The following is a 24,476-nucleotide window of genomic DNA, read 5'->3' as shown; positions in this document are numbered from 1 at the left end:
AAAAGGCGAGTGTTGAAGAAGAGAGTTAAAGAATGCTGTGGGCTTATAGCACTAAGTTCAAGGACACAGAAAGGCTCTCTAGCACTGGAACGCATGGGGCTGCACAGCACACATCACACTCACACCACCGTTTGCTCTCAGAAGAGCAGGGCCACTAACACGATTTAATCAGGTCCGGGAAGGCTAGCAGATTCTTTTTTTCCCCACTAAGACGCTGGCTGAGATTAACATTCTTATTTTCAGTATCTATTTCAGTGCCCTGGCCCTGACACTAGGTCACAGCAGCCGTGATGGTACAACGAGTGGCTTTCCACTTCTCACTCGTCCTATCTGGGGTTCTGCCCCAAGGTCTGTTGCTGTGACCCTCGGGTGAAGCAGAGCCCAGTCCCGGTGTGTTGAGGACGGAGACACACGCCACCTGGGGAATGAAGACATCAGGGCGCCGACAGCCGTGATGGTGCCTGAACCCGCTCAGGAGGCCACGTCCTCACAGCCGTGTCTCGTGGCTTGTGTGTGTGTGTCGGGGGCTAGTTAGAGCAGAATGTCTGAGGACCTAAACCTGCACAGGCCCGCCGTGAAGCTGAGTGGATCGGAGGGAGACTCGTGGTTTCTGATGTGCGTGGACCACGGCCCTTACATCTGCCCTGGAACGCTCCAGGGCTTGCTGTCCCTCGCCTCAACCAAGGTACACAATTGCACGCGGGGCTCTATGTAAGATTTTGTTTCCCTAAACAATTACAAGTGCCAGCGTGGGTGTGACTCCTGGCTCTAGCTGCTTACTGCCAGCTGCGTGCGGATGCAGACTCCGGAAGGCAACAGATGATGGCTCAAGTCGCTGGGTCCCTGCCACCCACATGAGAGGCCTAGACTGAGGTCCCAGATGCTGGCTCCAGCCCCTACACCACACGCATTTGTGCAGTGCACCTGTGGACGGGAGCTCTGTCTTTCTCTGCTTCTACACTTGATCTTAGCCAAAAGACTGAGAAGCGATTTTCTAACAATAACAAAAAACAAGTCCTTAGGCTAAAGAATATGTAGGGATCACTTCTTTGGAAGCCATTTAAGAGCAGAGATGATTCCAGCAAAATTCTCAAGCAGCTTAAGTTGTTCTTGGTACCTTTTTTTTTTCTTTAAGATTTATTTTATTTATTTGAAAGAGTTACAGAGAGAGGTACAGACAAAGAGAGAGGTCTTCCATCCACTGGTTCACTCCCCAGATGGCTGCAATGGCCAGAGCTGAGTTGATCTGAAGCCAGGAGTGAAGAGCTTCTTCTGGGTCTCCCATATAGGTGGGGGGGGGGGGGCAAGCGCTTGGCCATCCTCTGCTGCTTTCCCAGGTACATAGCAGGGAGCTGGAAGTGGAGCAGCCAGGACTTGAACCAGCACCCATACGGGATGCTGGCACTGCAGGCCAGGGCTTTAACCCACTGCACCACAGTACTGGCCCCTCGTGATAACTTTTGGTCCTATTTCTTCTCTCTCTCTCTCTCTCCACCCTCCTCCACCCCATGGCTGCCAGGCCATGAGCTCTAACTTGGGGTTTCTTCTACTTGCCCATCGTAATTCACTGCCATGTGTCTCCCAAAACTCCACTTAACAAGTGGTCTTTCCATGTCAGGAGACATGGCAGGAGATTGGTAGACAGGACAAAGACCTCCCCAACAGCAAGCCAGACCATCCCCCCAACCACCCCGTGTGTGTGTTGGGGGAGCACTCACAGTGGGGCACTGCTCGGCCCCTGGCAGTGTGCAGATGTGACTTCCGTCCAGGGTCTTTGGGCTAGGGAGGGGGAAGGGCCGCTCCTATTGCATGGTTAGTGTCACTGCAGGAGGTGGCCAGGGACCCGGAGGCCACCTGCCCTCCATGTGGGCTTCTACGGCCATGTCCCGAGAGAAGCTGGTCCCCTGGAAGGCTCTGAGCCCCTAGTACTGTGGCCCCCTGAGCAGATAAACCCACAGCTCCGGGTCTGCGATGAGGGCCTCAGTAGAGGAAGAGCCTGTCCCGGGATCCTCCTTGTGCACCAGGCACCTTGGCCCGGGCTCCCACCTGAGCAAGGGCCAGTCCCAGCCTCAGGTCTAAAGATACACACACAACAGGAGGACGCTACAGTCCTGGGGCACAGCGTGACAGCCCCGGGCAGGGCAAGGGAGAGACCAAGCCTCCTACCCACCAGGCCTCCTCACCCCCTACCTGGGGCACTGGTGCCCGTGCAGAGCCCTCTGCCCACCCCGGGGGCCCCCGAGCCTACCTGACGCCGACCGCTTCTTCGGGGCTTTCAGGCTCCGGCACCTGCCGCCCACGGAGCTGCTGTTCTCGCTCATGGAGTCCTGGGCGGAGGACGCGCTGCCCGTGGCCTCGCTGTCCCTCATCATGCTCTCGTAGCCGCTGCTGCCGCCGCTGTGGTAGAACAAGGCCGTCTTCCCCATGGCCGGCGGGAGCTCCCCGCTCAACACGCTGCTGTTGTCACTGCCATGGCCGCTGCTGCAGCGGTGGGGCTTGCGGGGCGGCGTGATCTTGCTGTAGGGCGAAGGCAGCAGGTGCGCGGCCGCCGGCTTGTCCTCCGCGGGAGCCCCGCCGCGCTCCTCCGCCTCGGGCCCGGCCCGCAGCTGCAAGCCGCGGGCGCCCGCGCTGCCCTGCAGCAGCTCCGAGATGCGCCCGTTGACGGCTCGCAGCGGCAGCTTGGAAGCCAGTCCCGAGCTGCGGTTCCTGCTCAGGGACTGCGTGGACCAGGACATGTGCTTCCCGCTGGGGGGCAAGCTGGCGCTCTGGCCCACCGACTGCGGCAGGGACTTGGTTGAGAAGCTGAGGGTTTTGGTGGTGGAAGTGGACAGGCCGCGCGCCTTGGGGCTGGCCAGCAGGAGCTTGCTCACGGCTGACATCTTGGACTGGCTGGCTTTGGGCGAGGCCCCAGCCGACTGGGGCAGGCCGCAGGTGGGCGGCGACCCCCCAGCGCTGCGGCCCGGGCTCCTGCCGGCTCGGGGCATGGTGCTGTCTTTGCCGGCATGCATGCGGGAGCTCATGGAGGACAGGCTCTCCGCCCTCTCCAGCGAGAGACACTCGTAGTGGCTGACTGTGGCCCTGCCCAGGGAGTTGGTCCTACTGGCCAGCTGCTCCAGCTTGGCACTGAAGAGCTTGCTGCTGCTGCTGCTGCTGCCGCCGCCGCCACTGCTGGGGTCCTTGCCCTTGCCTGCGCCGCTGGCCTCCTCAGGGAAGCTGGCCAGGAAGGTGGCTGGCTGGTTCAAGGGGCTGCCCGTGCTGCTGCTACTGCTGGCGCTGTGCTGGGGGCTAGCCCGGTTCTTCTGGTCCAAGCTGGACTTTCGGACGGGAGGCAGAGGTGGAGTCCCTTTGGGCCGGGCCAGGACACAGTGCTTCGGGGAAGCCACCTTCCGGTCCAGGGCGGCCTTGGTGTCAGCTGCACAGTGGAAGAAAAGGCCGTCCGGCTCCTCCTGCCTGCTGCCTTTCTGAGACGCCCTGGGAAGGCTGCTCGACTTGAGGCTCCTGCTAGGGTGCACGGGGCTCTGGGCAGCCAGAGCCGGCAGAGCCCCCTCGCAGCCATCCACCACCCTCCGGAAGCTATCCTGCCCCGGGGAGGCGGACACCTCGCCGCCGCTCCCACAGCTGCTGCCGCTCAGCCTGTCCTCAGGGCTGGGCTTCCGGTCCTGCTCCTGCTCTGCCCTGGCCTCCGGCTTGGAGGGCCCCGTTGCCATCTCGAGCCTCGCACTCTCTTCACAGGGGTAAGCGTTCTCTTTCTTTACCTCCTCTTCTCGCTTCAGCCAGGGGTCCTCAAATTTCATCTCTTTCTTTGCCGCAGTTTCCTTACTCTCCCGGGCCTGGGCAGCCCTGGGGGCTGCTTTGGGGGTGGCGCCGCCTAGCTCGGGCTCTTGGATGCTCCGGGGGCTCATGGCGATGCAGGGGTACACCGTGATGTTGGTCTTCATGGGGATGTACCCTTCGCAGCTGCTCAGGTTGGCTGTGTTGGAGATCGTGACCATGGCCTTGCCCAAGGTGGATATTTTGCAGCCTTTGATAGGGGTGGCCTTGTTGAAGGACTCTTCCCCGCCCATTTCAGACAGGATGAGCAGGTTGTCGGGGCCCGCTGCCGGCTTTTCTCTGCACACCACGGCGGCGTTTGGGATGCTGCTGACAAACTCCGAGGCCGGAGGCTCTGCCATCGCCTCCCCATGCCCGAAACACGTCTGGGCTATGAAACTGTGGCACGACTGCTCCCCGTCACTGCCTGTGCTCATCTCGCTCAGCCAGGAGCTGATGGAGGAGCGGCGGCTCCCGGTCTCCCGAGCTTTCTCGTCGAGGCCCAGCTTGGGCAGGGGCAGGAACTGCGTGATGCTGACCTCGGAGACGGGGGCCACGCTGGAGCAGCACTCCAGGTCCTCGCTGATACTGCTGATGATGCTGACGGGGCGCGAGCCCGAGGCCAGGGCCTGCACGGAGCAGTCACTGTTGAAGCTGATGATGCTGGTGGGGCGGCCGCTGTCCAGCACCCCGCTGATGGTCAGCTCCTCCACCAGCGTGAACACCAGCTCGTCCTCGCCGTTCAGCTCCAGCGGCTGCTGCACCGTCACCGTCGTGGTGCTCAGGATCTCCTTCTTGGCGTCCGGCGGGGTGGCTGCCTGAGGCTCGTCCTCCCCGGGGGTGGCCGGGAACCCGGAGCTCCCAGCAGACATGGACTTCTTCACCACCTGCGGGCTCATTCCCACCGGAGGGGTGCGCACTTCGGGCTGCAGCAAGGACTCGCTCGAGGCCACCCCGGAGTCCTTGCTCAAGGGAGGCAGGGGGGCCGGGCTGGGCAGGACGCCCTTCTGGGTGTAGACTTTGCACCTCTGGGAGGGAGAGCTGGGCGGTTTGTACTCGGAGGTCTTGGACAGGCTGGCGACACCCAGCCGGGGGGAGCCCATGGGCCTGGGCTTGCCCTCCACAAAGCCGCAGGAGTTCAGGCTCTCCCGGCTGCTCTGGAGGCTGGGGCTCTGCGCGAGCTGGGACGTGCCGTGCTGGCCGCCACTGCTGCTGCCCGGGATGCTCCTGGGCGAGGCCGGGGCCGGCACAGGCGAGTGGTTGCTCTGCATCTTGGAGGCGGAGGGCTCTGTGCCTTCTCTGTCGGCCAGCTGGCCGGCTGAGCCATCGTCTTCCTGATCGGACTCAGACAGCGGGCTTGCCCCAGCAGCGCGGCTCGGCGGGGGGCCCTTGCTTGCCTGCTCTGCCCCAAACTGGACAGGCAGCTCCTCGAAAGGAAACTTGCTGGGCTCTTCACTGCCGTCGATGCAGTCCAGCCGCTCCTGCAACTCGGCAAACGTGTTGCACTTCAGGCAGTCCCGTTCGGGTTTGCTGGCGCTGGCCTCGGCCGCCTCCATGGCCCGGCTGTCGCCCCGGCTCTTCTGCAGGGCCGGCACGATGGGGACAAAGTCCGGCGGGCCCTCGTTGTCGGTGAGCTCCTTGTCCGAAAGGGCCGTGCCGTTGGGCCCGATGTAGATGACCGTGTCACAGGACTGCTCGCTGCTGGAGGAGTAGTCGGGGTCGCTGGACAGGTGGGCCATGGGGAAGTCGTCCACGGCGGCCCTGGCGTGGAAGGGGCGCAGCTGCGTGGGCCTGCGCATTCTGCCTTCTTCACAGGAGCTCTCTCCCCCAGAGGAACTCGACGTGTACTGCGGGGCAGAGAACCGCCGTCAGCAGGGGGCTCTGCCAAGGCAGCCCTCCCGGCATGCTCAGCGTCACCCGGCACATGGGGGTGCCGCTGACTGAGCACGGGCCCTGCAAGGCCACCCTGGCTGGCCTCCCTGCCTGTGGGCTTGCCAGCACCCCGCCATGCCCCAAGTCCCAGCTGCACATGTGAGGAGCAAGCCCTGAACGGCACACTGGGGAAACTGAGCCTGTGCGTGCAAAGAGGTGACTGGTCCAGGCCTTGCCTGACTTCCTAAGACTGAGGGGTCACCGGGTGCCACAGAATGCCACCTGGAGAGCCTGTCGTAAAAATTGGTTTTTTTTAAAGGGGAAGAAGAAAATGAAGCCCCACAAGTCACCGGGTGACCCTGGATCTGAGGGTGCAGGGTCCCCACCGTCTTCCCCAGCACTGTCATGCTGCCCCTGCCCTGCTCACACAAGCCAGGGGCTTCCGGCAGGCTCTCAGCATGCTCTAGAAAGCATTGCATTGATAGGACAAACCCGGCAGCCAGAAAACGACTCCTGGACAGGCGGCGGGAGAAGGGGCACCTGGTGAGCAATTAAGGGAGCCGACTCAGCCTGCAGCTACAGAGGACCAAGGGACGCAAGAGAAACCCGGGGCTTCTCTCCCAACACCCCTCCCACTCCTTCATCTCAAAGTAGCAGGCCACCTGTGCCATCTCACGTGGGCCACGCGGACACTGGGGGCAGCGCCAGCTGGGGGAGGGGACAGGACCGTCTTCCTCGAAGTGGACAGTGCAGCAGACCCCTGTCCACATGTCTCTGCAGCCCAGGGATCAGCAGCACTGATGTGGTTTCTCCCGACTCGGTTCCTTCATGCCCCCCCACACCCCGCAAGCCCCTTACCTTCGTCTTCTTCTTCTTCATCCTCAAGACCCTCGAGGCGATCTGGATGGTGGACAGGGTTTCCGCATAGTTGCCGGCCGCGGCCGAGATGTGCGCGATCATGGTGGTGCGACAGTTCATGTTCCCCAGGGACTCCCGCAGCAGCATGGTGAGCTTGCTCTCCCTGTCCAACACAGTGAATGAAGGCTGCATCAGTGCGCCACGCTTCGCTTCGGCTGTCAGGGGAGGACTTCAGCTCAGTACCCGCCTGTGTTGTTGTGGGTGGTGGCGGCTTTTTGTTTTGTTTTGTTTTAAATGGTATATTAATTAGCATCGTTTTCCAGCACGGGGCATTTGTAGCTGGCAGCTGAGCAAATGCTTCTAGCTCCAAGGATGGAATTCAGCAAAGGACCTCCCTGGGCACTTCTGCCCTGGCTGTGGTGGGCTCTGCTCCTGTGTGTCTGTGGATCGTTTCACGGGTAACAGGGCCTGGGGCTAGGAAGGAGAAGGGATCTGGGAAAAGGGCTTGGAGACTGGCGGCTCCCTTGCTATCTCTGCACCCACGCCCGCTCTGCAAGCTTCTGCAACAAAGTAGCACCCAGCCACGACCTGTACTGAGATCTGCGTGCTGCTGATAAACACACGGTTATCCTTGCCGAGGAGTTGCAACCAGTTTATTGTCACTGTCTCTTACCGCTCATATCCATACTGAGCATCAAGAAAGGACGGTAGTGGAGAACCACAAAGGTCCCAAGTACCCATTCTATCAGCCACAGAAAGAACTTTCTGGAAAGGCCTTTGCAGGTGCTATGTGGGACCAGTTGTCGCTCCCCGTCTTCGTGGAGGAACGACACAGGACCCTGCGCTGTTCTTTTGTCTGCTCGGCCCTCCCCGGGTTTGCTGCTGGTTCTTCCCGGGTTGGCTACCGACCCTTCCACCTCCGTGGAAGGGCGGTTCCCCCTGCCACTTTCCCCACTTCCGCGGGGGAGCAGCACACCGCCGGCCGGCTCTCTCGGGGGCTGCACAGGTGTTCCTTCAGATAGATGTTCCTGGTGCATGTTGTCTCTCTCCTCCTTTATAGTCCTCTTCCACCAATCCCAACTCTGCTACCCACACACCGAGTACGCTGCTCTCCTCCAATCAGGAGCAGGATCAGCTCCTGCAGGTCATCACTCAAGTTGGCGAGAGGCAGCTGCGTAGAAGTTGTTACTCCCTTCTCAGCGCCATATTGTGGGAGAGCAGATGCATAGAATAAGTCTTAATTCCAGTAACAGTCTAGTCCGAGTTGCTCCCCACAACCAGTGTCTTAAGTGGTGATAATGAAGCCCATGGGTTAATAAACAGCATTTTTAGGCTCTTTAACAATCAATCTGGTGGGGCTGGTGCTGTGGCATAGTGGGTAAAGCCACCACCTGCAGTGCCGGCATCCCATATGGGCACTGGTTCAAGTCCTGGCTGTTCCACTTCCAATCTAGCTCTCTGCTAATGCGCCTGGGAAAGCAGTGGAAGATGGCTCCAGTGGTTGGCCCCTGCACCCATGTGGGAGACCTGGAAGAAGCTCCTGGCTCCTGGCTTTGGATTGGCCCAGCTCCAGCCATTGCAGCTATTTGGCGAATGAACGAGCAAATCAAAGATATCTGTCTCTAACTACTTATCCCACATTTTTCCTGCCTTGCTTCTTTCAAATAAATTACTTTTTTTATTTATTTGAGAAGCGAGTGAATGAGCATGCCTGCCCACTGGTTCACTCTCCAACGCCTGCAATGGGCAGGGCTGGGCCAAGCTGAAGCCAAAATCTCGGAACTCAATCCAGACCTCCTACATGGAAGGCACCCAAGTACTTGCCCTCACCTGCTGCCTCACAGGGTGCTCATCAGCAGGAAGCTGGATTCTAAAGCAGAGCTGGGACTCGAACCCAGGCACCCCTAGTGCAGTCTTCACTGCTGCGCCAAGCTCCTGCCCCGCCCTGCTTCTTAAAGGTGCCCGCAGCCACGCCCGCTCAGGTGCTGCCAGCCGTCATTCATGTCTGGAGCTGGCCCGGTCCTGAAGGCAGAGGGAGCCCCACATCGCCAGGGTACACTGTGATGCCAGAGGAGAGGAGTGTGTCCTTGTGTCCACGTCTCCGTCGGGCTGCATGCCGTCTCCCCACAGAGGGACCGTCCCGCTCCGCAGACTGCGGGAGACTGACACCGTCCCACACCCGCCCAGCCGCCAGCCGCCTCGAGGGAGGTCCACGGAGTAAGAGCAGCAAGCGTCTTCCCACTTGGGACCAATTAAGGTGTCAGTTCGGGGATGCTGGGTTCCCTGGGGCTGAGTTCCAGGTAATTAAAAAATATCACAGGGCTGCCTTAAAGCAAAGTAATCAGCGATAAAGCCACCTGTGGTGGAAGGAACGGTACGAGCACACAGAGGGGGAGGGGCCCAGCCGCGGGATGTATCCAGCAGGGTGTCGTGGTCACCACCACGCACAGGGCAGTCCTGTCCCAGTCCTGCCCCGCGGGAGTCCTGGCCGTCGTCTTCACTGTAGGAGGTGGAAGACAGAGTCCGTTTGGGTTCAGTGTGCTCACACACGGTCAGGCCTCGTAACTCACTCAGACTGTGTTCTGCAAACACTTGTGCATGCGGGATTACTGAACACTGAACCGCAGCTCGGAGGGCGAATCCAAGCTTTAGGTTCTTAATTTTTTTAAAAGATTATTTATTTATTTGTTTGAGAGGTAGAGTTAACAGTGAGAGGGAGAGACAGAAAGGTCTTCCTTCCATTGGTTCACTCCCCAGATGGCGGCAACGGCTGTAGCTGCGCAGATCCAAAGCCAGGAGCCAGGAGCTTCTTCCTGGTCTCCCACATGGGTGCAGGGCCCAAGCACTTGGGCCATCATCCGCTGCCCTCCCAGGCCACAGCAGAGAGCTGGACTGGAAGAGGAGCAGCCGGGACTAGAACCAGCACCCATATTAGCAGGGAGCTGGATCGGAAGTGGAGCAGTGGAGTCTTGAACCAATGCCCATATGGGATGCCAGCGCCACAGGCAGAGGATTAACCTACTATGCCATGGTGCCAGCCCTAGGTTCTTAATTTTTAAAATGATAATCTATTTTCTTCTAGCTGAAAGGCAGTGAAAGAATTGTCCATCTGTTGGATCATTCTTCAAATGCAAGTAGCCAGGCCTGGGCCAGGCCAAAGACAGGAACCTGGCATTTCTTCCAGAAGGGGAGCCAGGATTCAAACTAGTACCACAATACAGAGCAGGCATTTCAAGCGGTGGCTTAACTCGCTGCGCCACAACACCTACCCTCGGTTTAGGCTGTGTGGGCCTCTAGTCACAGCAGTTAGTCAGCTGGTCCACACACACCTAGCTTCATGTCTGCTTCTGTGGAAAAACACCTATTAAAGTAGCTATTTCTGGGGCCGGTGTTATGGCATAGCAGGTTAGGCCACTGCCCGCAACATTGGCATCCCTTATGGGCACCGGTTCAAGACTCCACTGCTCTACTTCTGATGCAGCTCCCTGCTGATGCACCTGGGAAAGCAGCAGAAGATGGCCCAAGGTCTCTGGCTCCTGCACACACGTCAGAGATCCAGAAGAAGCTCCTGGTTACTGGCTTTGGCCTGGCCCATCCCTGGCCATTGCAGCCATTTGGGGCATGAACCAGCAGATATAAGATCTCTCTCTCCGTCTCTGTATCTCTGCCTTGCAAGTAAATGTTAAACACAGCTGATGTATGCAGCATTCCTTCAGAATAAAACACGGGAGAATTTCTCTCTGGACCCTGCCTACTCTGCCTGTGACCGTCTTTGGCTTCAGCCTCTCAACAGTGCTGTCTGCTGTGTCTTTTTCTTGTCGTTTCTCATCATCTCATTCATGGTCAAGGTCGGCCACTGTTCCACCTTCACCGTAGCTAAACTATATACTCCACCCGCTGCTTCGGCACTTTTCTTGGAGTGGCCTCGCAGCCAGCTCAGGGCACTGCCTCTTCCTGTATTACTGACGCATTGGCCCTGGATTCATGGCCAGTGGCGCCCTAGCTCATGGCTGACGAGAGCATCAAGCTCTCTGGCCTCTGAATAAGACAAGTCGCAGCCTCCTGGCCCTGCGTGGTGCCAGACTTCAGCCCCACACGTGGGGGTCACTTAGCAGCATCGCCAACGAGAAGCACAAAACAGCAGATGCCTCGGGCTCAGGTTTCCAGTACGAGAGCTGCACCAAGAGACAGCGTCACCTTGGTGCACCCCACTGGGGACATGTGCACCTGGACGCTGAGCTGTCACCTCTCAGCATGTGGCCGTGAACGCCAGCAGAAGCTCGGTGAGCACCAATTCTGAGGTCACAGGAATTTTAGTGAGCAGGCAACTTTGAAGAAGGAACTGCTCTGTGGGGTTCCCCCCGAGGGGGCCTGTCACTCACACCTGGCGGAGGCCACTTTGTCTCCACACGAGCCCAGGGAAGTCCTTGGGAAACGACACCACCACAGAGAGAACAAGGGGCGGTACCACTGTCACTGCCAACTGCTGGCCTGCCCACCCCCAAGAGCCCCCACCCGTGACTCAATCTCACAAGCAGATGTTCATGACGATCCTTGAACTTGCAGCAGAGACAGTGGGTGAGGGTAAGGGTGAGTGCCAAGGACCCAAGGTGCAACTGTCGGCAAACCCAGTGACCCTGGGAGGAACCTAGACCATTCCAGAGAGCCTCCAGGGCAACGGGCAGGCAGAGGCAGCCCCACCTCTGCATCCAGACTGAAGTGGCAGGAAGGACGCCAGACTCCTGCCTCCCGTGGGAGGGGCCCTGGCCAGGGCGGGGACACGCTGGGCAGGAGCAGGAAGGGGCTGGGGACAGGGCAGAGCTGATGGGGTCTGCAGAAGCCCCCGGGGCCACGCTTTCAAGTAGCCATGCTCTGTGCACACGGGTCCCCCCACCCACCCACCTTGACAACACTTTCCTCTTCAAATGATTTTTGGAAAACACACTCTTTAAAAGAAGCCAAGCCTGCTATTAGACATAATCAAAGGGCAGGGAGAGAACGGACTTCAGTTAACACCCTGCCAGCGGAGGACATGAAAGGGCACGCAGCGCTGGAGATCAAACACCCCAGGGCCCCACAGGCCAACAGCGGCCCAGGGCCTCAACACCCCAACGCAGCGCCACCTACTTGTGCACACATCGTCCCAGGCCGCTGCTGTGCCGCAGGAGTCAGGGTATCCGAACAGCGCCCCTGTCTCCCACAGAGCCACTACCATTTACTACTGGGCCCTTTACACAAAGAGGGCCCTGCCCCTGCACTGTAGAGGAACAATGCAACTCGGTACCAATGCAGACGCAGTCATCAACCAGAGCACTGGGCTGTGGCATGACCTCCTGGCCCTGCTGTCCCTCTTCACAAGGTCCGGGCAGACAGAGAGAAGCAGAAGCAAAGAAACACCGCGTTAGAGAGCACGCGGGCCCCAGGCCTCAGCCCGGGTGACCGCCCAGATCGCTTCCTGTTTCACGCAGAGGCAGAAATCTGTTCTCTCAGCGGGGCTGGGAGGCGCTGCTCACACCCGTCAGTTAGTTAACTCCCAGCACCACATGCTCTTTCAAGAAGCAGTCGCTGGGCACCGCCTCAGGTGAGCGAGGTCAGAATGCCCTCCAGCAGCCCGGTCCCCCCAGGGACACTCCCTTGTGAATGCACACGATGGCGCCCTTTGATGGAGACCAGGCACCGGTGGGCATTTGGCTTAGCTGTAAGACTCCGGCTAAGGCGCCCGTGTCCCACATTGGACTTCCTAGGTTTGGTACCTGGCGCGGGCTCCTGACTCCAGCTGCCCACCAGCGCAGGCCCTGGGAGGCAGTGATGATGTCCCAAGTGATTGGGTCCCTACCATCCCCATGGCAGACGTGGCTCATGTTCCCAGCTCCCACCTCTAGCCCTGGCTCATCCCCAGGTGCTGGGGGCATTTGGGGAGTGAACTACTGACTGGGAGTTTCTTCTCCTGCCATGGAAAAAAAAAAATTCTACCCCTCCCAAAAGCTAAAGACAAGGGACATCAGTAAGATGGGCAATTTGGAGCCCCTTGCACCTGTCCCTGTCCCCAAGGATGGCCAAGGCAGCAGACCGGCCACTCCACTTGCACACTCGAGTACTGCAGAGCGCTGGAGTGCACACAGGGCTGGGAGGAACCCTGTGGGGCACAGAAACCCGGGTGGGCCACATGGGCAGGGAAGGAAACTACTCACCTTCACTCCCCACGCCCCTCAGATGGCTCAGGACCCGAAGGGAGGCTTCCCTGCGGGGGAACAGGCACGAAGGGGTGCCTCTGCAGACCCCATCGCCACCCCAGCCACCCAAGGGCTTCAGCACTGCACCTGCCTCGGGCCTGCGCTGCTACCGTAACATCTTGGAACCGGCTGGGGTGTGTCCTGCCCCGCGGGCTCGGTGGCCACTGCACTCCTGCCATCCCTGAGGCTTTGTCGCTCCTGTGCAACCCATATGGGTTAGCTCACCCTCCCTGGGCCGCACTGCTGCTGGGCCACTGCGCGGGTTACTCCCTCCACCTTGCCACATCACTGCTGCGCCCTAAGCCTTGGGGCTGAACCAGAGCTCTGCTGCCCGGAGAAGTGATGCCTCCGGGTGCCAGAGCTGAAGCCCTGCCCCGCCTCCCAGGGAATCCCAGCCATGGCCACCCAGGCACTCACGTCCCCCCAGCAGCTGAGCTGAGGGGCCCACTCCACCTCCCATGGGTTGGGTGCTGGCGCTGAGCCAAGCTGCCCTGGTTCCTGGGGCTGAGCTGATGGGGCAGCTGCACCCTGGGGAGAGAGCACTGGCTGAGCTGGGCACTTCTGCACCTCCAGGGCAAACAGCTGTCGTACCCTGCCTACCCAGAGCCAGACCAGCTCCCCAGAGTCCGAGCTCCCCAGGCCCCTCCGCCCCCACACACACCTCACCAAGGAGAGAGATCATTGCCTCCAGGGTCCGGGCCGCAGCTGCGCTCTGCCAGTCCTGGGTCCTTGCTGTCACTGCACACAGAGCCTGGGAGGCTGCTCTGTCCTATCACCCCAGGGACCTGGTCACAGCTGTGTGTGCCTCAACTTGTAGAGCCAGGGCTGCTACTGTGCCCTCTTGGTTCTGGTCCCCCAGATTACAGCTCAGCTCTGTTCCCCAAGGCCCAAACCTCCAGGGCACCCCTTCTTCCCCTGAGCCAGGCCAGCACCGGGCTCTGCTCCCCAGCATCAGTCACAGCTACCACCCGGCCTCCTGGGTCCAAGCTGCGGACTTCAGACATTGCTCTGTGGGTGGTCCTCATCCACCGTGTCCTGAGTCCCAGTTCCCAGGTACCACAGCAGGTTTGGGAGGCCCTGAGCCCAGCACCCTGCCCCTGCGGCCACTTGGACAGCCTCTGCCTTAGAACCCAGTGCCACGGCACTGCTTGGGGGCCATCTCAGACTTATCCCTCAGGCTTGTGGGCAAAATGAATCAGGGGACCCCAGAAGACCTTGCGGCTAGGACAGTAAACACGGCTTGCTGTGTTTACAACGTATAACTCCTGCCTGGACCACAGAGGGACCCCCGGTCATCACTGCCATCGGTTGCACCTAAACAAGCCGCAGTGAGGCCATACGACCACAGCCACGCAGAACCAGAGCCACCATATCAGTCCCCGCTGGCGCCCTGGGACCTATGTGCAGGGCAGAGTCCCCCTGTGCCAGACACTGTGAGGTTTAGAAGAGGCAAGTGTGCCATCAGGTGTGCAGCTGTCGACGCAAGGACCTAAGAAACACGACAAGGTCGGGGAACGTGACACCACCCCAGGAACCCAATGAAACTCAAGTAACTGACCCTGAAGGAAAGAAAATGCGTGCGTTGCCTGAGAAAGAACCCAAAGTAATTACGTTAAGGACGATTCATCAAGATGCAAGAGAATTTAGACAGACTCTAATATATAGATATAATCTAATATAGAATAATGATCTCTCAATGAAATCATTAGAGAACCATGATACGAATGGGAAATTCAACAAAGAGCGTTACCACGAAATAGTCCATTTGAGATGCTTCCTATAAGCCTCGTGGTAACCACGAAACACACAGCTTTAGCGGATACACAGATGACGAAGAGAACTCGCAACTCAGCACTATAGAAAACCGCCAGGAAGGTGAACAGGGACAAAGGATCTGTATGCAACTGGAAAATAACTAACAAAGTAGCACAGCCAGTCCCTCCCTGGCCATAATTTCTTTGGATGCAAATACATTGAGTTATCAATCAGCAAATACAGGGAAGCTGAATGGGTTAAAAAAAAAAAAAAAAAAAAAGAACCAAAATTCCAAATATATCCTTCCTTCCAGAATCCCATGTCTCCTTTACGGACACAAATGTGCTAAAGGTAACCAGATAGTGGTAAGGGTGGCTGTATTAGATCTAAATAACAGACTTTCTTGGGGCCAGCACTGTGTCACAGCAGGTTAAAGCCCTGGCTTGAAGTGCTAGCATCCCATATGGGCACTGGTTCTAGTCCCAGCTGCTCCTCTTCCAACCCAGCTCTCTGCTATGGCATGGGAAAGCAGTGGAAGATGGCCCAGGTCCTTGGGCCCCTGCACCCACGTGGGAGACCCAGAAGAAGCTCCTGGCTCCTGGCTTCAGATCAGCTCAGTTCTGGCCATTGCAGACATCTGGGGAGTGAACCAGCGGATGGAAGACCTCTCTTTCTGTCTCTTCCTCTCTCTCTAATTCTGTCTTTCAAATAAATAAAATAAATCTTAAAAAAAAAAAAAAAGACTTCCTATCAGAAACTGTCAGGGTTCATCAAGAGAACATAACAATTACGAGTATATACTTACTCAACAGTGGAGCACCTCACTCTAGAAAGCATATATTAGTGGCCCTAAAGAGAGAAATAGCAATGCGATAGTAGTAGGGACGCCAACAACGCACTTTCCAACTTTAGTACATGTGCTGCTGAAGCGAGCACAACAATGCACTTTTTTTAGAAGATTTTTTTATTTTAAAGTTAGAGTTATACAGAGAGGGGCAGAGAAAGAGAGAGAGAGAGAGAGAGAGGTCTTCCATCCGATGGTTAACTCCCCAATTGGCTGCAATGGTGGGAGCTGCACTGATCCGAAGCCAGGAGCTTCTTCCATGTCTCCCACACGGGTGCAGGGGCCCAAGGACTTGGGCCATCTTCTTCTGCTTTCCCAGGACATAGCAGAGAGCTGGATCGGAAGTGGAGCAGCCGGGTCTCAAACCAGCGCCCATATGGGATGCTGGCGCTTCGAGCCAGGGCGTTAACCCGTTGTGCCACAGCGCTGGCCCCCAACAGTGCACTTTCAACAATGAGCATATCAAGCAGATAAACAGTCCACTCTCCACCCGACAGCAGCAGAACATACATTCTTCTCTAGTGTGCGTGAGGGATTCTCCGAGACAGGCCATACAGAGGGCCACAAAACTAGTCTGAACAAATTAAGGTCAAAATCATATCAAGTATAATTTTTTAACTGTGAAGGTATGAAACTAAGAAGCAGCAACAGGAATGATTTTGGAATATTCACAAATATATGTAAATAAACAATATGCTACCAACCAATTCGTAAAAGAAAAAAAAATCAAGAAGGGATATAAAAAATTCTTGAAACAAACACCACATACCAAAATCTAGATGAGGGGCCGGCGCTGTGGTGTAGTGAGTAAAGCCACGCGTGCAGTGCCGGCATCCCATATGGGCACCGGTTCAAATCCCGGCTGCTCCACTTCCAATCCAGCTCTCTGCTGTGGCTTGGGAAATCAGTGGAAGATGGCCCAAGTCCTTGGGCCCCTGCACCTGCGTGGGAGACCTGGAAGAAGCTCCTGGCTCCTGGCTTCAGATCAGCTCAGCTCTGACCATTGCAATCATTTGAACCAGCAGATGGAAGACCTCTCTCTCTCTCTCTCTCTGTAACTCTGTCTTTCAAATAAATAAAATAAATCTTTAAAAATAAAAGCAATTGTAAGAGGAGAGTTTATAACAGTAAATGCCTACATTAATAAATATCCTAAAATCCAATGTTATACCTCAAGGAACTTTCTGGAGAAAAGGACAAACTAAGGCCAAGGTTAGCAGAAGGAAAGAAATGATGATCAGAACAGACATCAAACAGAAAAGCCACAGACAAAAATCAATGAAACTACGAGTTGGCTTTTGGAAAAGATAAAACTGACAACCCTTAGCTAGACGAGGAAAAAAGAGAAGATGTGGACACATAAAAACAACATAGGTGAAAGTGGAAACATCACAGTTGATGCCTGAGCAATACAGGGTTCCAGGGACCTATGATGAACAGTCACACGCCAACGACAGATAACCTAGAAAAAACGAATGAGTTCCTAGAAAAGTAACAGCTACCAAAGCTGAATCAGGAAGAAATAGAAAGCTGAACAGACTAATAACAAGCGAAGATCCTGAAGTAGTAATTAAAAATCTCCCAACATGAAAAAGCCCAGGACCAGATGGTTTCACAGCTGAATTCTACAAACTTTCAAAGAAGAATTAATACCAAAAATACAGCCAGAGGGAATATTTCCTAACATATTGTACAAGCCAGCACCACCTTGATTTCGAAGCCAGAAAAAGACAACACAATAAAACTGTCAGTCAGTATCTCTGATGCACACTGGTGTAAACATCTCCAATAAAACATTAATAAGTTGGATTTTACAATATATAAAAATTGTACATCATGATCAAGTGGGATTTAAGTCTGGCACGCATGGCTGCTGGTTGATCACATTAACATACTTGGTTAAGACACAAACCACATCATCGTCTCAACTGGCACAGAAAGAACATTTAACAAAATTCCACATTTATGTGAGATAGACAGACAGACAGACAGATGTCCCCCATTCCCCTTGCTGGTTCATTCTGCAAATGCCTGCACTGTTTATGAGGGTCAAAGCTGGGAGCCGGAAACTCAGTTTAGGCCTCACACATGGATGGAAGAAATCCAGCTACTTGAGCCATCGCCACTGCCTTCCAGTCTGCATTAGCAGGGAGCTGGGATCAGGAAGAGGAGCTGGGAAGTGAACCCTGGAATGTGGGCTCTTAACTAGCGTCTTAACCATGAAACCAAACACTCACCATCCATATCCTTTCTTGATAAGCCCTCAACAGTTTAGGTATAGAAGGAGGATTCTTCAATATAATAAAGTCCACTTATAAAAATCCACAGCTAATACGATACATGAGGGAAGACAAAGCTGTTCCTATAAGATCCAGTACAAGGCACAGAGGGTCACTCTCACCACTTCTATTCAGTATAGAATTGGTAGTACTTCCAAAAGGAAGTAAACCTGGCTCAATTTGTAGATGACATGAATCCTGTTACAGAAAACCCCAAAGAGTCCTCCAAAAAATTGCGGACATAAATGAACTCAGTAAAGCTGCAGGATACAAAATCAACAGACAAAAATCTAAGGCGTTTCTATACACAAATAATGACCTGCCCAAAAAAGAGATCCAGAAACCAATTTATGACAACATTAAAAAATACTTAGGGGCCGGCGCCGCGGCTCACTAGGCTAATCCTCCACCTTGCGGCGCCGGCACACTGGGTTCTAGTCCCGGTCAGGGCGCCGGATTCTGTCCTGGTTGCCCCTCTTCCAGGCCAGCTCTCTGCTGTGGCCTGGGAGGGCAGTGGAGGATGGCCCAAGTGCTTGGGCCCTGCACCCCATGGGAGACCAGGAGGAAGCACCTGGCTCCTGCCTTCGGATCAGCGTGGTGCGCTGGCCGCAGTGCACCGCTGGAGCAGCCATTGAGGGGGTGAACCAACGGCAAAAGGAAGACCTTTCTCTCTGTCTCTCTCTCTCACTATCCACTCTGCCTGTCAAAAAAAAAAAAAAAAATACTTATTATGGGGCCAGCACTGTGGCACAGCAGGTTAAAGCCCTGGCCTGAAGCGCCAGCATCCTATATCAGCGCCAGTTCTAGTCCTGGCTGCTCCTCTTCCGATCTAGCTCTCTGCTATGGCCTGGGAAAGCAGTGGAAGATGGCCCAAGTCCTTAGGCCCCTGCACCCATGTGGAGACCTGGAAGAAGCTTCTGGCTCTTGCCTAAGGATCGGCACAGCTCCGGCCGTCGCAGCCACCTGGGGGGTTAACCAGCCAATGAAGACCTCTCTCTCTCTCTCTCTCTACCTCTCTCTGTAACTCTTTCAAATAAATACAAGTAAATCTTTTAAAAAATACTTAGCAATAAATTTAAGGACATGAAATACCTGTACACTGAACACCTCAACACACTGTAGAGGATACAATTAATGGAAAGATACGCCTCATTAATAATTAATATGGTTAAAATGTCCAGCTACATAAAGCAGTATTCAGATTTAATGTTATCCTTACTGATACCCAATGCTATACTTTACAGAAATGCAAAAACAATCCTAAAATGAGTGTTGCACACAAAAGTCCTGCATGGCCAATACAATCCTGAGAACAACCAAGTTGAAGGCAGCACACTTCCTGATTCAGAATTATATTACAAAGTTATAGTGATCAAAAAATACCGTACTGGCCTGAAAAACAGATACAGACCATCGGAGCAGAAGAGAGCACCTGGAAAATCCAGACCTATCAGCTGATTTCCAACAATGGCACGAAGAGGACACAGTGGGGAGAGAACAACCTTGTCAGTGAATGGTCCTGGGAAAACTGGGCCTCCACATTTACAAAAATGAAATTGGAGCGAATCTTGCAACATACAGAGACATGCATTCAAAAATCAATAGAAAACTTAACTGTGAACCTATAACCATAAAAATCCCAGAAGAAAAAGGTACTGGAAACCCTCTTTGACCTCAATCTCAGCAGTGACTTCTCAGACATCGCACCAAAAGCTTAGGCTACAAAAGCCAAAATAAATTGGAACTGCAACAAACTAAAAGGCTCCTGGACAGCAAAGGAAACAATCAACAAATGAAAAGCCAATCTACAGACTGGGGAAAAAATATTTGCAGACCAGACATTTAATCGGGGAGGGGGGGTTAATTTCCACAATTTATAAGGAATTTATACAACTCGATAGCAGTAAAACATAAAACCCAAGGTGTTAGTTCATTTTTTGTTACTCTAACAAAATACACGAGACAGGCTCCTTATGAAGAAAAGGGGTCCACTAGCTCGCGGTTTGGGAGCTCTCCCATTGGTGTGGGGCCTGGTTGCAGCCTGAGGGCAGCTGGCATCATGAGGTCAGTACGGGCAAGAACACCACAAGCAGGAAGCCAGGGAGAATCCAGGGGTCTGGCTGGCTCTCCGATCAGCTCAGTCCTGCAACAAACACCTCGCTCCCTTCCCAGGGCACCACCCTCCGGGACCTCCCAGAGGCCCTACCTTTGAAGGTCCTAGCACCACCCTGGGGACCGAGCCCCCCGCCCCCCGCCACATGAACCAGAACACAGAAGAAAAGTGGGCAAAGAACCCAGGCAGAGATTTCTCCCGAGATAACATAAAAAGAGCCAACGCATGCCACTGGACGTCACTCATCATCACTGCAGGGAAGCGCAACCCAGACGGCTGTGAGTTATCACCTCACACCTGTTAGGGTAGCGATCGATCGTAAAAAGCAAGACCAGATGGCAACGGTTGGTGAGGGTGTGGAGACGAGAAAACTTTTGTATAGACTGTTGGTGAGGACAGGGCAGCCATTAAGGAAAAAAGAATGGAGGTTCTGAAAAGTAAACTAGAACGACCCTATGACCCAGAAACCCCTCTTCTACACCCAAAGGGAATGACACGACCACTTCATAAAGATACCTGCACTCCCATGTTCATTGCAGCATTATTCATGATAGACAAGACATGGAAGCAAGCCGGGTGTCTGTTCATGGATGAATGAATCAGGAAAATGTGAGATATAACATATATGTAAAATGGAACATCCCTCATTACATAGACATTATTATAACATATCTATTATATATTTTACATTACATATATAATGGAGTTTTATTCAACCTCAAAAAAGAAGGAGACCTTGTGCATGAGTGGACTTGGAAGACAACATGCTAAATGAAATTAGCCAGACACACACACAGAATATTGCATGATCTCACGTATATAGGGAATCTTTAAGAAAGAAGGAATCAGATCTATAAAGAATCGAACAGTGGTTATGGGAAGGAGGGATACACAGCAGGAGATTTGTAGAATGGATAGCACGAGGACTATGGTAAACGATTATGTGTTGTGTCCAGGGTTTTTGCTAAATGAGTTGATTATAGCTCCTCTTGACATGCAGGAAATGGGTAGTTATGTGAGTCGGTGGGTGTGTTAAATTTGTTTCACCATAATCATCATTTTACTCTCTATCTAGATCTCATAGCTTCACACTGTATGCCTAAATATTTGAAATGCAATTTGTTTCAAAAATAAAGAAATTAAAAGCTAAGGACATGACACAAGAACAAACCTGAAACAACTCAGGGCAGAGAAAGGCCCTGTGGAGATGAGGGATGCCCCCACCCATCGCGGGAAGCCCATGACTGCCAGAGGCCGCCTGGGCCTCCATGGTCATAGCACGGTTCTGTCTCCCGAGCTGGCATCCGAGGAGGTACGGAGAATTCTTGCCTTGCCCAGGTCCTATGTCCAACAAAACCTGCAGTCCAGCCCCTTTGTGCAAGGGCAGTCCAGGGTCAGAGTGTTTTTCACTAACTTGGAAAAAGGAGCCCTCCCAGCTGGGGAGATGGAGCAGGGCCGCTGATGAAGAAGTTCAAAGTCACGCCCAAGCTTGGCCGGCTAATTTCACAAGGAGATGTGAAATTCCTTGTGCAGAAAGACTTTTTCTCCAGCTAGCGGGTGTGTGTGTGTGGGGGGTGGGGGGCAGAAGGTGGGGCATCAGCTGAGCATGTCCTTCCGGAAACCAAGAGGGAGGGGGCTGGGGTCGGCTCACGGGGGCACCCAGTGCTGACCCCCCGCCGGCCTTCGCTCAGGTCCCCCGTGGGTAAAAATCGCTTCCCTCAGGCTTATTATTTGGAAGGCACTGGGGGGCCCCCCCGAGTTCATGACTGCTTTGTGGACAGGCAGCCTTTTGGGGGATGGCTTTCTTCGCGTTCCCTCTGGGCAGGCCCCCTGCAGGAAGCCAATGTTCTAGGGGCGGATTCTCTGGGTTCTGGCCCTAGCAGTCAGGAGTGTGATTTCGGGACGCGCTGCCCTAATGGCACCGTCAAAGGAGAGGGTCGCCAGGTGCAAGGGCCCACTGCTCGCTCCAGATGGGACTCCCTTTGCCTCTTCCGCAGGATGCTGGGAAGGACACTGCAGGACAGAATAGAGAAGCAGTCCTCAGGTCTTTCAGAGGGCGCCCTGGCCCGCGGCACGAAGCATTGCCAGGAACAGCTCCGGAGTGCAGCGTGTGCGTTAGCGGGCTTGGCGGCACTGTGGGAGACCAGTCGTCTCACTGTGGGAGGGGTGGCTGAATGTGCTCTGCCCACCCCCCATCCCCCCAGCCTGGTTCTCTAGGACTGTCCCCACGGTGGCTCGGAACTTCCCCAGCAGTGCCCAGTGAGAGGCAGCAGGGAAGTGGTGAAGCCTAGAGGGGCAGCAGCGGCTCCTCTGCAAAGGAGGAAACCGTGATGAGGTTTCCTGAGGACATCAGGAAACACCTGATGGACTGGACACACACGCTAGGAGTTTCACACTGCAGGTAGGGGTTGGAGTCTATAGGAAAAGGAGCTGTAACTTCACCAGTACGCACAGGGAAATGAAGCTTAGCTGAAATATGGGTCCTAGATATCGGTATGGTTCCCCGAGTAAGAAGAAATCCGTGTTAATTGAGCCCACTTCTTGAGCAAGACCTGATGTGACAGTCAGTAGTCTCAGTAGTGTATTTGAAGAGAAGTATAGGATGCAACTTGGATTTATTACTAATAGAAGGTATCAAGCTAAAATCCGGATCAATCTTTGATTGCATTTAACAAGGTTCGCTTGCAATGTCTGAAATGGTTACAAAAATGGGTTCACTACAGTATGTTAAATGTGTGAAAACATCTTTAGTTACCCATTTGCTTAACAGCTCATTCCTTCTCATCTAGACCAAGGAAAAACATCACATCCTGCCAGTGCTGTGGCACAACGGTTAAGCCACCACCTAAACACTGGCATCACGTCTGACAGTGCTGTTCGGAGCCCTGTCGTCTCTGCTTCTAACTCCCTGCTATGCACCTGGGAAGGCAGCAGCACAGGCCATGTGCTTGGACCCCTGCCATGCCTGGGAGACACCTGGACGGAGTTCCTGGGTCCTGGCTTCAGCCTGGCCCAGCCCTGGCTGTTTCAACTCTTTGAGGAATAAAATAGTAGATGGAAGATCTTTCTCTCTGTCTCTCTTCCAAGGAAGTAAAATAAACCCCAGAAATTAAAAAAAAACTCATTTTGGAGATGACCATGAAGAATTAGTAGAAGCTGGATTATCCCAGGTGTTCGCAATCTAAATTCAGCTCAGGAATTTAGTCCAAGGTGTGACAACAGATATTTTAAATTATGACATAAATGTCCCACTAATTCCAGGACACAGCTCTGAGTCAAGATTGAAAAATACTTTTAGAAACACAGAGAATTAGAGTTGAGAGCATTCTTGGGGTCATTGCATCTCCCAATAAAAGGATTGCCATGGTAAAGGGCGGCCTGCTTTCTGCCTGAGTGTTGTGAATGTGGGAGAATTCACCAGCCCAGGGCAGCCTGTCTAGTGCTGTTGAATAGCCCTCAATTCTTAGAACTCTCTTCTTTACAACAAACTTAACACTTCTTTAACATGTCTAGCCCAGGACTGCTAATTGTGTTCTTTAGGATTATATAGGGGAAGAATAATCCCTTTTGTTCACACAAGCCTTTTACTTTAAGTGTTTCCAATTTAGCAATTCCTCTCGCTTTAGACTTGTGTAATAAAGAATTTACTTTCACTTTTCTTTTGAAAGGCAGAAAGAGTGAGATTTTATCCACTGGTCACCTGGTATCAGTCAGCCTGGACACTGAGTTCAGCTGTGTGAGAAATCAGCCGATCACTCAGACCTATGGGATGAAGCCACAGTACCAACCCTGCCTCCCAGTGCTCAGGTGAGCTCCCTGGACTGGCAGTACTGCCTGCACACTGTCAGCCCTAGATGCTAGGGGAGTAACGTGTCCCAAGGACGATGGACATGAGCTTACCTCTGGAACATTCTCCGACACTGACCTTCGCGTCCGTACCTTTCCGTGTAGAGAACTGCACCTACGAGAATTTTCAGAGAATCCGAAGTCCTGCTTGTGAATTACGAGCCTGAGCACGGCCCGGGAACCCTCCACACTTGCAGTTGGTATCAGAAGTGAGAGCATTTTGGGGCTGGTCATGTGGCGCAGTGGCTTAAGCCTGCAACACCAGCATCCCATAGGAGCGCCGGTTTGAGTCCTAGCTGTTGTACTTCTGATCCAGCTCCCTGTTAATGTGCCTGGGAAGCAGCAGATGATGGCCCAAGTACTTGGGCCCCTGCCACCTACAGGAGAGCCCTGGTTGGAGTTCCAGGGTCCTGGCTTTGCCTGGTCCAGTCCTACCTGTTGCACCCATTTGGGGAGTCAACCAATGGATGGAACATCTCTCTCTAATTCTGCCTTTCAAATAAATAAATAAATACTTTTTAATGTTTTCTACAACGATCATTTTAAGTGGGAGGGTCTTACTGGCCTTTCCCTCTCACTGAGCAGTGGGGCCCTGCCTCCTTTTGCTGTCAGAGGTCCTGGGCCCCGGCTGTCTGGGGCCGACGCCCGCCAGCTCTGAAGTGGGCTGCCTCAGAACCTTGATGAGGGAGCCACGCTCTCCCTCTGCCCTCCCTTCACAGCGACTCAGCCGGTGCCCATGCACAGCCAGTGCTGGGAGACAAGTGGACTGCGCTTACAGCTCTTATAATTCAGCTAAGCATAATCAGGAGGCAGCTATGTCAGTCATCATGCTGGTGAAAAAGAGAACAAACCAAACTAAGAAGACG

General features: G+C 54.4%; 1 protein-coding gene across 7 annotated transcripts in view; it reads right to left on the bottom strand.

Moving 5' to 3' along the window:
* The window catches only part of KIF26B (kinesin family member 26B), a 513,525-nt gene that overhangs the window by 15,538 nt on the left and 473,511 nt on the right, over window positions 1-24,476 (bottom strand). For 6 of the 7 annotated variants that reach the window (XM_051820805.3, XM_008268164.5, XM_089311669.1 and 3 more), the window contains 2 exons: window positions 6,541-6,703; window positions 2,249-5,657 (listed from right to left, as the gene is read on the bottom strand). In XM_051820805.3, the coding sequence (XP_051676765.3) occupies window positions 2,249-5,657; window positions 6,541-6,703 (3,572 nt within the window). Of the gene's footprint in view, window positions 1-2,248; window positions 5,658-6,540; window positions 6,704-7,213; window positions 9,398-24,476 lie in introns of those variants that run through there. The other variant, XM_089311671.1, reaches the window with a different exon arrangement.

Source organism: Oryctolagus cuniculus, chromosome 13, assembly GCF_051225735.1.
Source record: "Oryctolagus cuniculus isolate XC-2025 breed Fujian yellow rabbit chromosome 13, ASM5122573v1, whole genome shotgun sequence".
NCBI lineage: Eukaryota > Metazoa > Chordata > Mammalia > Lagomorpha > Leporidae > Oryctolagus > Oryctolagus cuniculus.
The sequence above is the reverse complement of the archived record's forward strand: the minus strand, read 5'-3'. Positions and strand labels throughout refer to the sequence as shown.